Below are 12,589 nucleotides of genomic sequence, written 5' to 3' on the forward strand. Positions count from 1 at the left end.
GAACACACGAGAGGAATAAGAAAAAATGCCCAGCTTTTGGGAAAAAGTGTAAGAGGTGTGGGAAGGAAAATCATTTTGCAGTTCAGTGCAGATCAAGACAAGCGAGCAGTAGGAAAACTAAGAAAGTGCATGCAGTTACAGAGCAGACTAGTGACAGTGACTCTTATGAGGATGTCAACTGTATAACTGAAGCAAATAGAGAGGATGAAACTGTAAACCAGGTTAAAAACAGCCACAGTCAGGGCCAGCAGCTCTTTGCAGGAATGAAGATAGGGGAAAAGTTAGTTGACTTCCAGATAGACTGTGGGGCCACCTGTAATATCATCCCCATCGATCTACTAAACCCAGACACACAGTTAGAGCACACTGATAAAGTGCTAGTGATGTATAACAAGACCAAGTTGACTCCTCTGGGTACATGTAAGGTTAAGGTCAGAAACCCCAGAAACAACAAGCTGTACAGACTAGAGTTTCAAGTGGTTGACCAGAGTAGTAGAATCCCTTTACTGGGCAGAAAAGCCAGCGAGGCAATGAAGTTGATAAAAGTACAGTACGAGAATATTCTGGCTATAGACAACATAGTGAAGACAGAGCCGAGCCCAGTGACAAAGGGAGAAAGTGGCAAATCCGTGACCATGGTCAAAATAAATGAAGAGTTTGAGGATGTGTTCACTGGAGATGGCTGCATGGAGGGTGAATATAGAATAGAGATAGATGACAGAGTACCGCCAGTGAAACTGCCAAAGCGCAGAGTGCCTGTAGCTATGATGACACCTCTACAAGAGGAACTCAAAGATCTAGAGAGAAGAGGGATAATCACACCAGTGGAACGCAGCACTGACTGGATCAGTAGCATGGTCGCAGTGAGAAAACCTAATGGGAAGCTGAGGATCTGTATAGACCCAAAACCGCTGAATCGGGCACTAAAAAGAAGTCACTATCCACTCCCAACTATAGATGACATCCTGCCGGAGATGTCAAAGGCAAAAGTATTCACAGTCTGCGACGTGAAGCAAGGCTTCTGGCACGTCAAACTAGAGGAAGAGTCGAGCTACCTTACCACATTCGCCACCCCATTTGGTCGCTTCCGTTGGCTAAGGATGCCGATGGGAATAAGCCCAGCACCGGAAGTGTTCCAAAGAAAGCTCATGCATGCCCTGGAGGGCCTCCCAGGAGTCTGCGTCATAGCAGATGATGTGTTAATCACGGGGGAAGGAGCAACACAAGAGGAGGCAGGAAAGGACCACGACGAGAAAGTCAGACGCTTTCTAACCAGGTGCAGAGAGCGTAACATCAAGCTGAACGCGGACAAATTCAAGCTCAGACAAAAAGAGGTACCCTACATAGGTCATCTGCTCACGGCCAAGGGACTGAGGGTTGACCCGGAGAAAGTACGGGCAATCAGAGGGATGCCAAGGCCAACGGACGTGAAAGGGGTACAGAGATTAGTTGGGATGGTCAACTATCTGTCGAAGTTCTATGACCACCTTTCAGATGACTCTGAGATTCTGAGACAACTCACGCACAAGGAGAACATGTGGGAATGGACGGACATCCAAGAAGGGGCGTTTCAAAGACTGAAAGACAAAATCGCTAAAGCACCAGTTCTACAGTACTACAACAAGGAAGAGGAGTTGACACTTCAGTGTGATGCATCTGACACGGGACTGGGGGCCGCCCTGACACAGAAAGGTAAACCGGTAGCATTTGGTAGTAGGGCACTCACACAAACTGAAAGGGGCTATGCCCAAATAGAGAAAGAATGCTTAGCCATAGTGTTTGGGATGGAAAAGTTCCATCAGTATACTTATGGTAGAGAGGTCACAGTACAAAGCGACCACAAGCCTCTAGAAAATATACACAGAAAGCCATTACTTAGTGCACCTAAGAGACTGCAGAGAATGCTACTCAGACTGCAGCAGTATGATATTAGTGTGACCTATGTTCCAGGCAGGGATATGCTACTTGCAGACACGCTGAGTAGAGCATACTTACCAGAGAGCACTAAGGGAGAGAGTGAGACAGATATCGAGACTGTGAACATGGTCAGCTACCTACCCATTTCAGCAGAGAGGCTGAGTGCCATCAGGGCTGCAACAAACGATGACACAAAGTTACAGAGTGTGGTAAACAGAATTCTGTCAGGGTGGCCCAAGAGAAAAAAGGACCTACCAAGTGACATCAGGCACTACCACACGTTCCAAGATGAACTGAGTTTCCAGGACGGCATAGTGTTCCGAGGGGACAGAGCCGTGATACCTGACGCACTCAGGGTGGACATCACTCACAGGATCCACTCCTCTCACCTGGGAGTAGAAGGATGTCTGAGGCGAGCGAGGGAGTGTGTATACTGGCTTGGAATGAATGAGGAGATCAAGACCTTCATCGCCAAATGTGACATATGTAGGTCAGTGGACCCAAGGCAACAAAGAGAGACACTACATCCACATGACATGGCCAGCAGACCCTGGGCCAAGGTAGGAACGGACCTTTTCTCCTTTCACAATAAAGACTATCTGATAACAGTGGATTATTATTCAAACTTTTGGGAGGTCGATTATCTACCTGACACTAAGAGCAACACAGTGATCAAAAAACTCAAGGCACACTTTGCCCGACAGGGGATTCCGGACATTGTTATCTCGGATAATGGACCCCAGTATGCATCACAAGAGTTTCAGCACTTCAGCCAGAAGTGGGGTTTTGAACACCGTACATCGTCGCCGGGATACCCGCAGAGTAATGGGAAGGCGGAGTCAGCGGTAAAGACAGCCAAGCGCCTGATGCTGTAGGCTGCAGCAGCGAGACAGGATCCGTACTTGGCAATGCTGGATCATCGCAACACACCGAGCCAGGGCCTCAACACAAGCCCGGCACAGAGACTCCTAAGCAGGAGGACCAGGACCCTGCTTCCCACAAAGGACACTCTGCTGAAGCCAGAGGTAACACACGATGAACAGGGACTGAAATACAAGACAGAGACAGGAAAAGTACTACAACCGCACAGCAAAAGACATGGACACTCTGAAAAGAGAGGACAGTGTGAGAGTACAGCCCTGTGATACACACAAGGGCTGGAGACCAGCGAGAGTGGTCCAACAGGTGAGCCATAGATCGTATGAGGTGGAGTTAGAGTCAGGAGGTGTTCTGAGACGAAATCGTCGCCACCTCAGACACAATCCCACCACGCTCACACCAACACAAAACACGCCCACACCAACAGTGACTGAGGCGGCCATACCGCCAGATGGCCCAGCAGAGAACCAAGGCACGGTCACCAGGTCAGGTCGACAAGTTATCAGACCCCGCTACCTGACAGACTATACTCAGTGATTAGAGTATGGACTATGAAAGGAAAATGTGTTGTTTATGCACTTGTGGGAAAAAACTGATGTTTTGAACTGTTGATTTATTATTGTTTATGTTGTTAGATCTGTTGTAAATGAGCAGAGCATATGGTACAAGTTTGCTGCACTAGAATACCTAAGGGGAAGAGACTTAACTTGAAAAAAGAAAAAGAAAGATGTAACAATAGGATTGTTTATTTAAGTACTGTTGTACGGGGGACTGTTTTACTGTTGTACGGGGGACTGTTTTAGAGGTGACACTGGGCTTGTGGCCCAGTTGCAGATAAGGGTACAGAGGCAGATGGATGAACTGCACAAAGCCAATAAAGTTCAAGTAAGCAAAGCTGCTTTAATCGTCCATTATGTATCGTCCAGATAGAGACAGAACATAATGAAACACCTCTGGTGCCACTTTCAGGGAATTATGTACGTGTACTTCTTGGTCCCTCTGTTCTACTCCCCATGGCCCTGCCGTTCACTGTGAAAGTCCTGGTTTAACTTCAACAAAATACAACATCTTGCATTTATCTAACTCAAGTTCAATTTGTTATTCCTCGGCTCACTTACCTAACTGATCAAGATCCCGCTATAATTCTTGATAATGTTCTTCATTGTCTACAACATCACCTATTTTAGTGTCATCTGCAAACTTATTAACCATACTTTGTATATACTCAACCAAATCATTGGCATAGATGACAAATAACAGTGGGCCCAGGACCGACACGTGGTACACCACTAGTCTCAGGCCTCAGTTCAAACACCCCTCACATCAATTTCTGTTTCCTACTATCCAGCCAATTGTGCATTCAATTAGCTTCCCTGGATCCCATGTGATCTAATTTTCCAGTGTAGCCTACCACATGAAATCTTATCAAAGGCCTTGCTGAAGTGCATATCGACATCAACTGCCCTGCCCTCATTGACGTTCGGTTACATCTTCTAAAAACTCAATTCAAATTTGTGATCCATGATCTGCCATGGACATAGCTCTGCTGACTATCCCCAATCAACCACCATATTTCCTAATATATGTACATCTTATTCCTCAGAATAATAAGCATTACAAAATCATAACAAAAATCATTAACAAACCAAGCAAAGTTTAAAACCATCATACCAATAATAAATATAAAATAAAGACACCATTAATGATCATCATGAGAATGACCACAACTCAAAGAATGTTGGTCAAATATTGAAATAAACTCATTCAAACCACTGATGAATCCAAAAACAAATCACTTCCAACTCATTTTGGATTTTCTCTGGAACAACTTAAACTTTTAAGAAACCAATATATCAGAAGAAGCAAACCTATGAAACCCTTGAAATATATGAAAATAAATAAAACAAGACCACGAGACTGTAACATGAAAATCGCCTTGGAACCCGATGTTCTCTATTGAAGTAGTAAATATCCTGACCAGTGAGACTGCATCAAGAGAAATATGATTAAACAGAAAGGATTTCCTCTCTCTGGTGATTTATACACAAAGCATAAGCTTAACATTTGTTAATCTGATGCTGATTCCTGAAATAAAAAAACATGGCCACTACTGTAATTAAGACACAACAAGCACTATTTTTTTAAATATTGGTGGTAAACAGCACTTGATTTTCTTTTGGAAAAAAAACTCGTGAGATTTCCCCATTTATTTTGCTTGGAGTTTACCAGGTACTTTTAAAAACATACATGAAATTAAAAAACAGATTGCATTTACTAAATCACAATTCTCATGTAGACTTCTTGCCATCATTTATTTTTTTTGTTGTAATGAAATAATTGGAATGGAAGTTCAATATTCACATCTAATACCGCTCCTTTTTCATAACTTTTTCTAGTTTTACAACAAACCAGTAGTAATACCAATACCAATCAATAGATTGTACCTGTATTTCAACAGCAGTTTAAGAACAATGGAACGGACAACAGGATTTTGATCAGCGGCCTCATCAAATGGTGAAAGATGTCTCGTAGCATACGAACAAACTATGGGAAAACAAAAAGCTACTGATGTAGAAAGTGAAATTAACCAATACAATGCTTGAGACCAATGTGAGATTAAGTACTAAGTATTGTTTTACAGTACTGGTAGCATAATTGAACAAACAAAACAATTGCTTCCCTGCGACTGAATGAGTTGAAAGCTGCTAAAGTAAATGCCAAAGCAATTGCTTCACAGCAGGAAGTGGGAACAAACCTGCAATGAAAGGTCCCACAACCAGTTTGAAAATATCACTTATGGGGAGATCTCCCATTCCAGAAGAGCCCATGACAGAAAACAATATTAAATTATCTCTATAGAAACAAACACTCATATCATTGTTTACAAAAAAGTTTATTCCCAGACAACGGAATCATCATACCACAACCAGAGAGCAGTGCTGAACTACTATCTACCTCTTTAGTGATCCTCGGACTATCCTTACTCGACTTTGCTGGCTTTACCTTGTTATTCCCTTATCATGTATCTATACACTGCAAATGGATCGACTGTGATCATGTATTGTCTTTCTGCTGACTGGTTAGTATGCAAAAAAAGCTTTTCACTGTACCTCGGTATACGTGACAATAAATTAAACTATACTGAAACTATTAATCTTTCTTAATACTTTCATTGTTCATAGAGAGCATAGCTGATAATTTTTTAATTGAAATCAATGCACATAGAAACTTTAGTAGCTAGGACTCAGTTTTAACTAACCAACTCATTCAACTTTGCCCAGTTAACCAACTTTTTTCCTTTAATTCTACATGAAGAGCACCTTTACTGAGTAACAGAATACTTCCCATTTCAATTACATTCTGTAGCATCAGACACTACCAGATCAGCAAAGCACAGGTAGTTTTAACAGCACCCCTTTAGTAATCTGTTCCATCTCCACCTCTGATGCACATAATGCACATTCCCACATTTCAATCCATTCACCACCCAGAAAATTAGGTGGATAGAACACAGAACATTTATAGGACAGTATGGCACAGGAACAAGCCCTTTGGCCCACATTGCCCATGAAGAACATGATGCCAAGTTAAACTACAGATGAATTCATGGGAGGTGGTCTTGGAGGGGAGGATGCTCCTCAAATTGCGGAGCATCTTGGACATTACAGCTTACCCCCGCCATGACACACGGGTCAACCTGAGGAGCACCTTCAGCAACAGACTGGTTCCACCAAGATGCAGCACAGAATGCCACAGGAGATCCTTCCTCCCTGTGGCTACCAAACTGTACAACTCCTCCCCCTTCATCATGGGGTAGACTGCCCCCCCCCCCCCCACCCCAATCTTTGCACATCCTCCCAATCCTTTCCTCTCAACACTTTAATTTCATGTTTCATGCATCTTGTGTTTTATGACTGTTGGCAAATCAATTTCCTCCTGGGATAAATAAAGTTCTATTGTATCATATGCCCATAGATGCTGATCAACCTAATAATGTCTTCCAGACTTCTTTTATCCCTTTTGTCACCAATGTGAATCTGGCATGCTAATGCATGGAGGCATCTGGACAGGTATAATGAATCCAGATCCAGCAATATTCAATGCCATTGCCATGATTTTCCATCATGCAGGTGTAGCCCACAGAAAGTATAGGCTAGTTACAAAGAAAAACACTATCACTATCAGTACAACTACATCAGGTAGATCCTCTGATTACATACTCACCTCTTGTGATGGCTCTCCCTCAAATCACCCCACATCTTCCCACTGACTGATATCCATGCACAGGCACTGAATCCAACCAAATTATGAAATCTTAAACCTACTCTAATTCCTATCAAGTTTCTTTCACCCTGGACTCTCGTCACCCAGTTACATGAGTGAGGAGACTAAACAGACTGTGCAACCACCCCACAAACCCAAATAATAGGAAATACATACACTTCCAAAGTAGTCTAACCTTTCTCTGAGGCGCTGGAATCTGTCTTTTTTAGAAAAAGTAGCAGAGACAGTAGATCGCGAACCACTTCTTTTGTTGGTGGTGAGTTATCTTTGAAGCAGACCATGGAAACCAAAGCTATGAAAAATGCATCACACCTCTTGCGAAATAGGATTACTTTTGAAACAGCTTCACTGTAATAGAAATAAAAAAATCATGGCAGTGTAAATATTCAGTACTGTCATATAGCACAGTTACCTTAAAAAATCCAAAAAATTGTTATTTTCTTTCAAAGTTGCTTGAGAAATTTAGTGTACACTAAATGATTTTGAAGCCATGCAGTGAGTCTGCATTTGATGGACTCAGTTTTGCATTTTTTATTCTAATATTAAGTAAGGAATTCATCAAAATGCTGGTTTTAACTAGAAATTATTGCGAACAATAAGTTTCACTATTGACAACTAATTCCCATCTCTAAACCAAACTAAAAGCAGTGGCAAGAATATGAGGAAATTCAAATAAAGAACAATCATTTTTTAATTTTGATTAATATAATTTCTTTAATTATTTTTATGTTTAAAATGTTTCATATGCACATAATACTCAATCTGGGAAATATGCCTTCAAGACCTTACATCAGTAAGGCCTGGTTCGTGATTTTCATTAGTGCCAAAGATTAAGAAATCAACAGTAATGTAGCTACTACTTAAGTAGTAAAACAACCCTTGCTACAATTGTGTTGTAATCTGATTCTGGCTTATCATTCCAAACCAGTAACTGCAAATCTTATAACAAATGAATTATGAAGAATCCTCTCAGTAAATAAATATATTTTGTGTTACTAGCAAGATCAAGTTTGTTGCGCTCGATCATTATTTAGACAATAAGACAATAGGTGTAGGAGTAGATCATTAGGCCCATCGAGCCAGCACCACCATTCACTGTGATCATGGCTGATCAAGCACAATCAGTACCCCGTTCCTTCCTTCACCCCATATCCCTTGACTCTGCTATCTTTAACTCTATCTAAATCTCTCTTGAAAGCACCCAGAGAATCGGTCTCCACTGCCTTCTGATGCAGAGAATTCCACAGATTCGCAACTCTGTGGGTGAAAAAGTTTCTAAATGGTCTACCAATTAATCTTAAACCGTGGCCCCTGGTTCTGGACTCCCCCAACATCGGGAACGTTTCCTGCCTCTAGTGCATCCAATCGCTTAATAATCTTACATGTTTCAATAAGATTCCCTCTCATCCTTCTAAATTCCAGTCGCTCCATTCTTTCAACATATGTCAGTCCCGCTATCCTGGGAATTAACCTCGTGAACCTACGCTGCACTACCTCAATAGCAAGAATGTCCTTCCACAAATTTGGAGACCAAAACTGCACACAATACTCCAGGTGTGGTCTCACCAGGGCCCTGTACAACTGCAGAAGGACCTCTTTGCCCCTGTACTCAACTCCTCTTGTTATGAAGGCCAACATGCCATAAGCTTTCTTCACTGCTTGCTGTACCTGCAGGCTTACTTTCAGTGACTGATGTACAATGACACCCAGATCTCATTGTACTTCCCCATTTCCAAACTTGACACCATTCAGATAATAAGCTGCCTTCCTGTTATTGCCACAAAAGTGGATAACCTCACATTTATCCACATTAAACTGCATCTGCCCACTCACCCAACCTGTCCAAGTCAACCTGCATCCTCATAGCATCCTCCTCACAGTTCATACTGCCACCCAGTTTTGTGTCATCTGCAAATTTGCTAATGTTACTTTTAATACCTTCATCTAAATCATTAATGTATATTGTAAATAGCTGCAGTCCCAGCACCGAGCCTTGCGGTACCCCACTAGTCACTGCCTGCCATTCTGAAAGAGACCCATTAATCCCTACTTTTTGTTCTAATAAATTGTAATGAACCAATTTCTTAACACCTATAGAATACCTTATTTCTTCGGATGCCTCTGGTACATAATCATTAGCCACAGCAGTGCGGCAACATGGGCAGTATACATCTCCTGATGCGAACCACTGCTTAATGCAGTTTAAGCAGTAAAGATGATTGCATGGAAGCAATACAGGATTGTTGAGTTCTCCAAAGCAAACTGAACATTCTTGCAGACCGTATCTAGAATACAATAAAAGATCAACAATAAAATGAATAGTCTGAAAAAGTCTGAAGAAGGCTCTCAACCCGAAACGTCACCCATTCCTTCTCTTCAGAGATTCTGCCTGTCCCCGCTGAGTTACTCCAGCATTGTGTCTACCTTCAACAGTAAAATTAAATTACATGCAGACCTTTTGAGAGCTCTTCAGATAATAACTTAAGAAATCCTGTATTTTTAGCTATGCCTAGTAATATGTACAATTTGCTTTCTATCAATTTGCTTGCGATCTGTATGCAGCCTGAAATCAGAAAACTGCAAAAAGATTAGCTTGAAATGCAAATTTATATCCTGGTTAGCGATGGAATGCCATATTTTAGGGAATGTTCTAAAAATATAGGGACACAAGAGACTGCAGATGTTGGAGCAGAAAATATGAGCTGCCAGAGGAACTCCGAATCCATGGGAAGAAATGGATGTTTCAGGTTGAAACCATGCCTCAGTCTTGAAGCAGAATTTTGACCCATCACGTTGATTGTCCATTCATCTCCATGGCCATTTTTAGTTTAGTTTAGAGATACAGTATGGAAACAGGCCCCTCGGCCCACCAAGTCCACACCATGCTCTCCACACACCTACAAACCTGTCCGTCTTTGGAGTATGGTAGGAAACTGGAGATCACAGAGAAAACCCACGCAGGTCACAGGAAGAACGTACAAACTCCATATGGACAGCAACCGTAGTCAGGATCGAACTGGGGTCTCTGATGATGTAAGTCAGCAACTCTACTGCTGCGCAACCGTGCCGCATTGCATGATCCATTTAGTTCCTCCAGCAACTTTTTTTTCCCCTCAAAGTGCACATTCTTTGCTTGTACTGTACAGTACATGATTTCAAGAGAGAAATTTATCCCCTCAACAACCTTGAGAGGTCATTCATGTATTACAAATGTGAGAGTGACACAATGAGCTCATTGTAACTCGTGGAAATTAAAACACGTACCTGATAATTATTGTACAAACTCTCTTACCTGAAAAAAAGACATCCTGCATCACGTTTGCAATCCCTTAGGATCATAATCACAGCCTGAAAGGGATCTTGCGATCTCAAATCAGAGTTACTGTTCAGACTCTGCAAAAGTAAAAATTGGAATCAAATACAATTATAATGCCAGCCTTATTTAACTGGCTTACAAAAGCTGACATTTATAAATAACCATGTTCATATTCTACTGATTAAAAAGTCCAAAGCCATGAACGATATCAGCTGATTTAACACGGAAATAGCACATCTGATTACCATTCAGACATGCAAAAATATTGTGTTAGTCAATGAAATTATACTGTGTCTTTATTACTTTAAATTACATTCAAACATAATGACACCAGCAGCATTGCAATGTGAAAAATATTTTGTTTTTTTAAACTTGATTGGTAAATTATCATGACTACTGCACAATGTTAAATTGCAGGTAAGTAAACACCATAGGTAAATAAAAACAGTAAGAGCGATACATAACACATAACCGTACCTTTGCAAGTCGAACAGCGTAGATTACAACCATGTTCTGCAATTTACTATGTATTTCTTCAACTCCCAAAATGAGATGCTCCACAAAAAGTGACAATGAAAATATTCTCCGCCACCCAGATCTGAAAGATAAACATAAAAAATAGAAAATAGGTGCAGGAGTAGGCCATTCGGCCCTTCGAGCCTGCACCGCCATTCGATATGATCATGGCTGATCATCCAACTCAGTATCCCATCCCTGCCTTCTCTCCATACCCCCTGATCCCTTTAGCCACAAGGGCCACATCTAACTCCCTCTTAAATATAGCCAATTAACTGGCCTCAACTACCTTCTGTGGCAGAGAATTCCACAGATTCACCACTCTCTGTGTAAAAAATGATTTTCTCATCTCGGTCCTAAAAGACTTCCCTCTTATCCTTAAAATGTGACCCCTAGTTCTGGACTTCCCCAACATCGGGAATAATCTTCCTGCATCTAGCCTGTCCAACCCCTTAAGAATTTTGTAAGTTTCTATAAGACCCCCCCTCAATCTTCTGAATTCCAGCGTGTACAAGCCGAGTCTATCCAGTCTTTCTTCATATGAAAGTCCTGCCATCCCAGGAATCAGTCTGGTGAACCTTCTCTGTACTCCCTCTATGGCAAGAATGTCTTTCCTCAGATTAGGAGACCAAAACTGCACACAATACTCTCACCAAGACCCTGTACAACTGCAGCAGAACCACCCTGATCTTATACTTAAATCCTTTTGCTATGAATGCTAACATACCATTCACTTTCTTCACTGCCTGCTGCACCTGCATTCCTACTTTCAATGACTGGTGTACCATGACACCCAGGTCTCGTTGCATCTCCCCTTTTCCTAATCGGCCACCATTCAGATAATAGTCTACTTTCCTGTTTTTGCCACCAAAGTGGATGACCTCACATTTATCCACATTATACTGCATCCGCCATGCATTTGCCCACTATCCAACCTATCCAAGTCACCTTGCAGCCTCCTAGCATCCTCCTCACAGCTAACACTGCTCCCCAGCTTCGTGTCATCCGCAAACTTGGAGGTGTTGCATTCAATTCCCTCATCCAGATCATTAATATATATTGTAAATAGCTAAGGTCCCAGCACTGAGCCTTGCGGTACCCCACTAGTCACTGCCTGCCATTCTGAAAAAGACCCGTTTACTCCCACTCTTTGCTTCCTGTCTGCCAGCCAGTTCTCTATCCACATCAATACTGAGCCCCCAATACCATGTACTTTAAGTTTGTATACTAATCTCTTATGTGGGACCTTGTCGAAAGCCTTCTGAAAGTCCAGATATAACACATCCACTGGTTCTCCCTTATCCACTCTACTAGTTACATCCTCGAAAAATTCTATAAGATTCGTCAGACATGATTTACCTTTCATAAATCCATGCTGACTTTGTCCAATGAATTCACCACTTTCCAAATGTGCTGCTATCCCATCTTTAATAACTGACTCCAGAATTTTTCCCCACCACAGATGTTAGACTAACTGGTCTGTAATTCCCCTTTTTCTCTCTCCCTCCCTTTTTAAAAAGCGGAGTTACATTAGCTACCCTCCAGTCCTCAGGAACTACTCCAGAATTTAAAGAGTTTTCAAAAATTATCACTAACGCATCCACTATTTCTGCGGCTACTTCCTTAAGTACTCTGGGATGCAACTTATCTGGCCCTGGGGATTTATCGGCCTTTAAT

At 41.8% G+C, this 12,589-nt stretch overlaps 1 protein-coding gene across 2 annotated transcripts in view; it reads right to left on the minus strand.

The window, feature by feature from the left end:
- The window catches only part of rnf213a (ring finger protein 213a), a 134,508-nt gene that overhangs the window by 35,731 nt on the left and 86,188 nt on the right, over positions 1 to 12,589 (minus strand). For both annotated transcript variants that reach the window (XM_055653841.1, XM_055653840.1), the window contains exons 40-44: positions 10,874 to 10,994; positions 10,373 to 10,473; positions 9,183 to 9,365; positions 7,256 to 7,428; positions 5,241 to 5,340 (exon numbers count right to left, since the gene is read on the minus strand). In XM_055653841.1, coding sequence (XP_055509816.1) covers positions 5,241 to 5,340; positions 7,256 to 7,428; positions 9,183 to 9,365; positions 10,373 to 10,473; positions 10,874 to 10,994 — 678 coding nt within the window. The remainder of the gene's footprint in view (positions 1 to 5,240; positions 5,341 to 7,255; positions 7,429 to 9,182; positions 9,366 to 10,372; positions 10,474 to 10,873; positions 10,995 to 12,589) is intronic.

The sequence above is a fragment of the Leucoraja erinacea genome, chromosome 23 (genome assembly GCF_028641065.1).
Source record: "Leucoraja erinacea ecotype New England chromosome 23, Leri_hhj_1, whole genome shotgun sequence".
NCBI lineage: Eukaryota > Metazoa > Chordata > Chondrichthyes > Rajiformes > Rajidae > Leucoraja > Leucoraja erinaceus.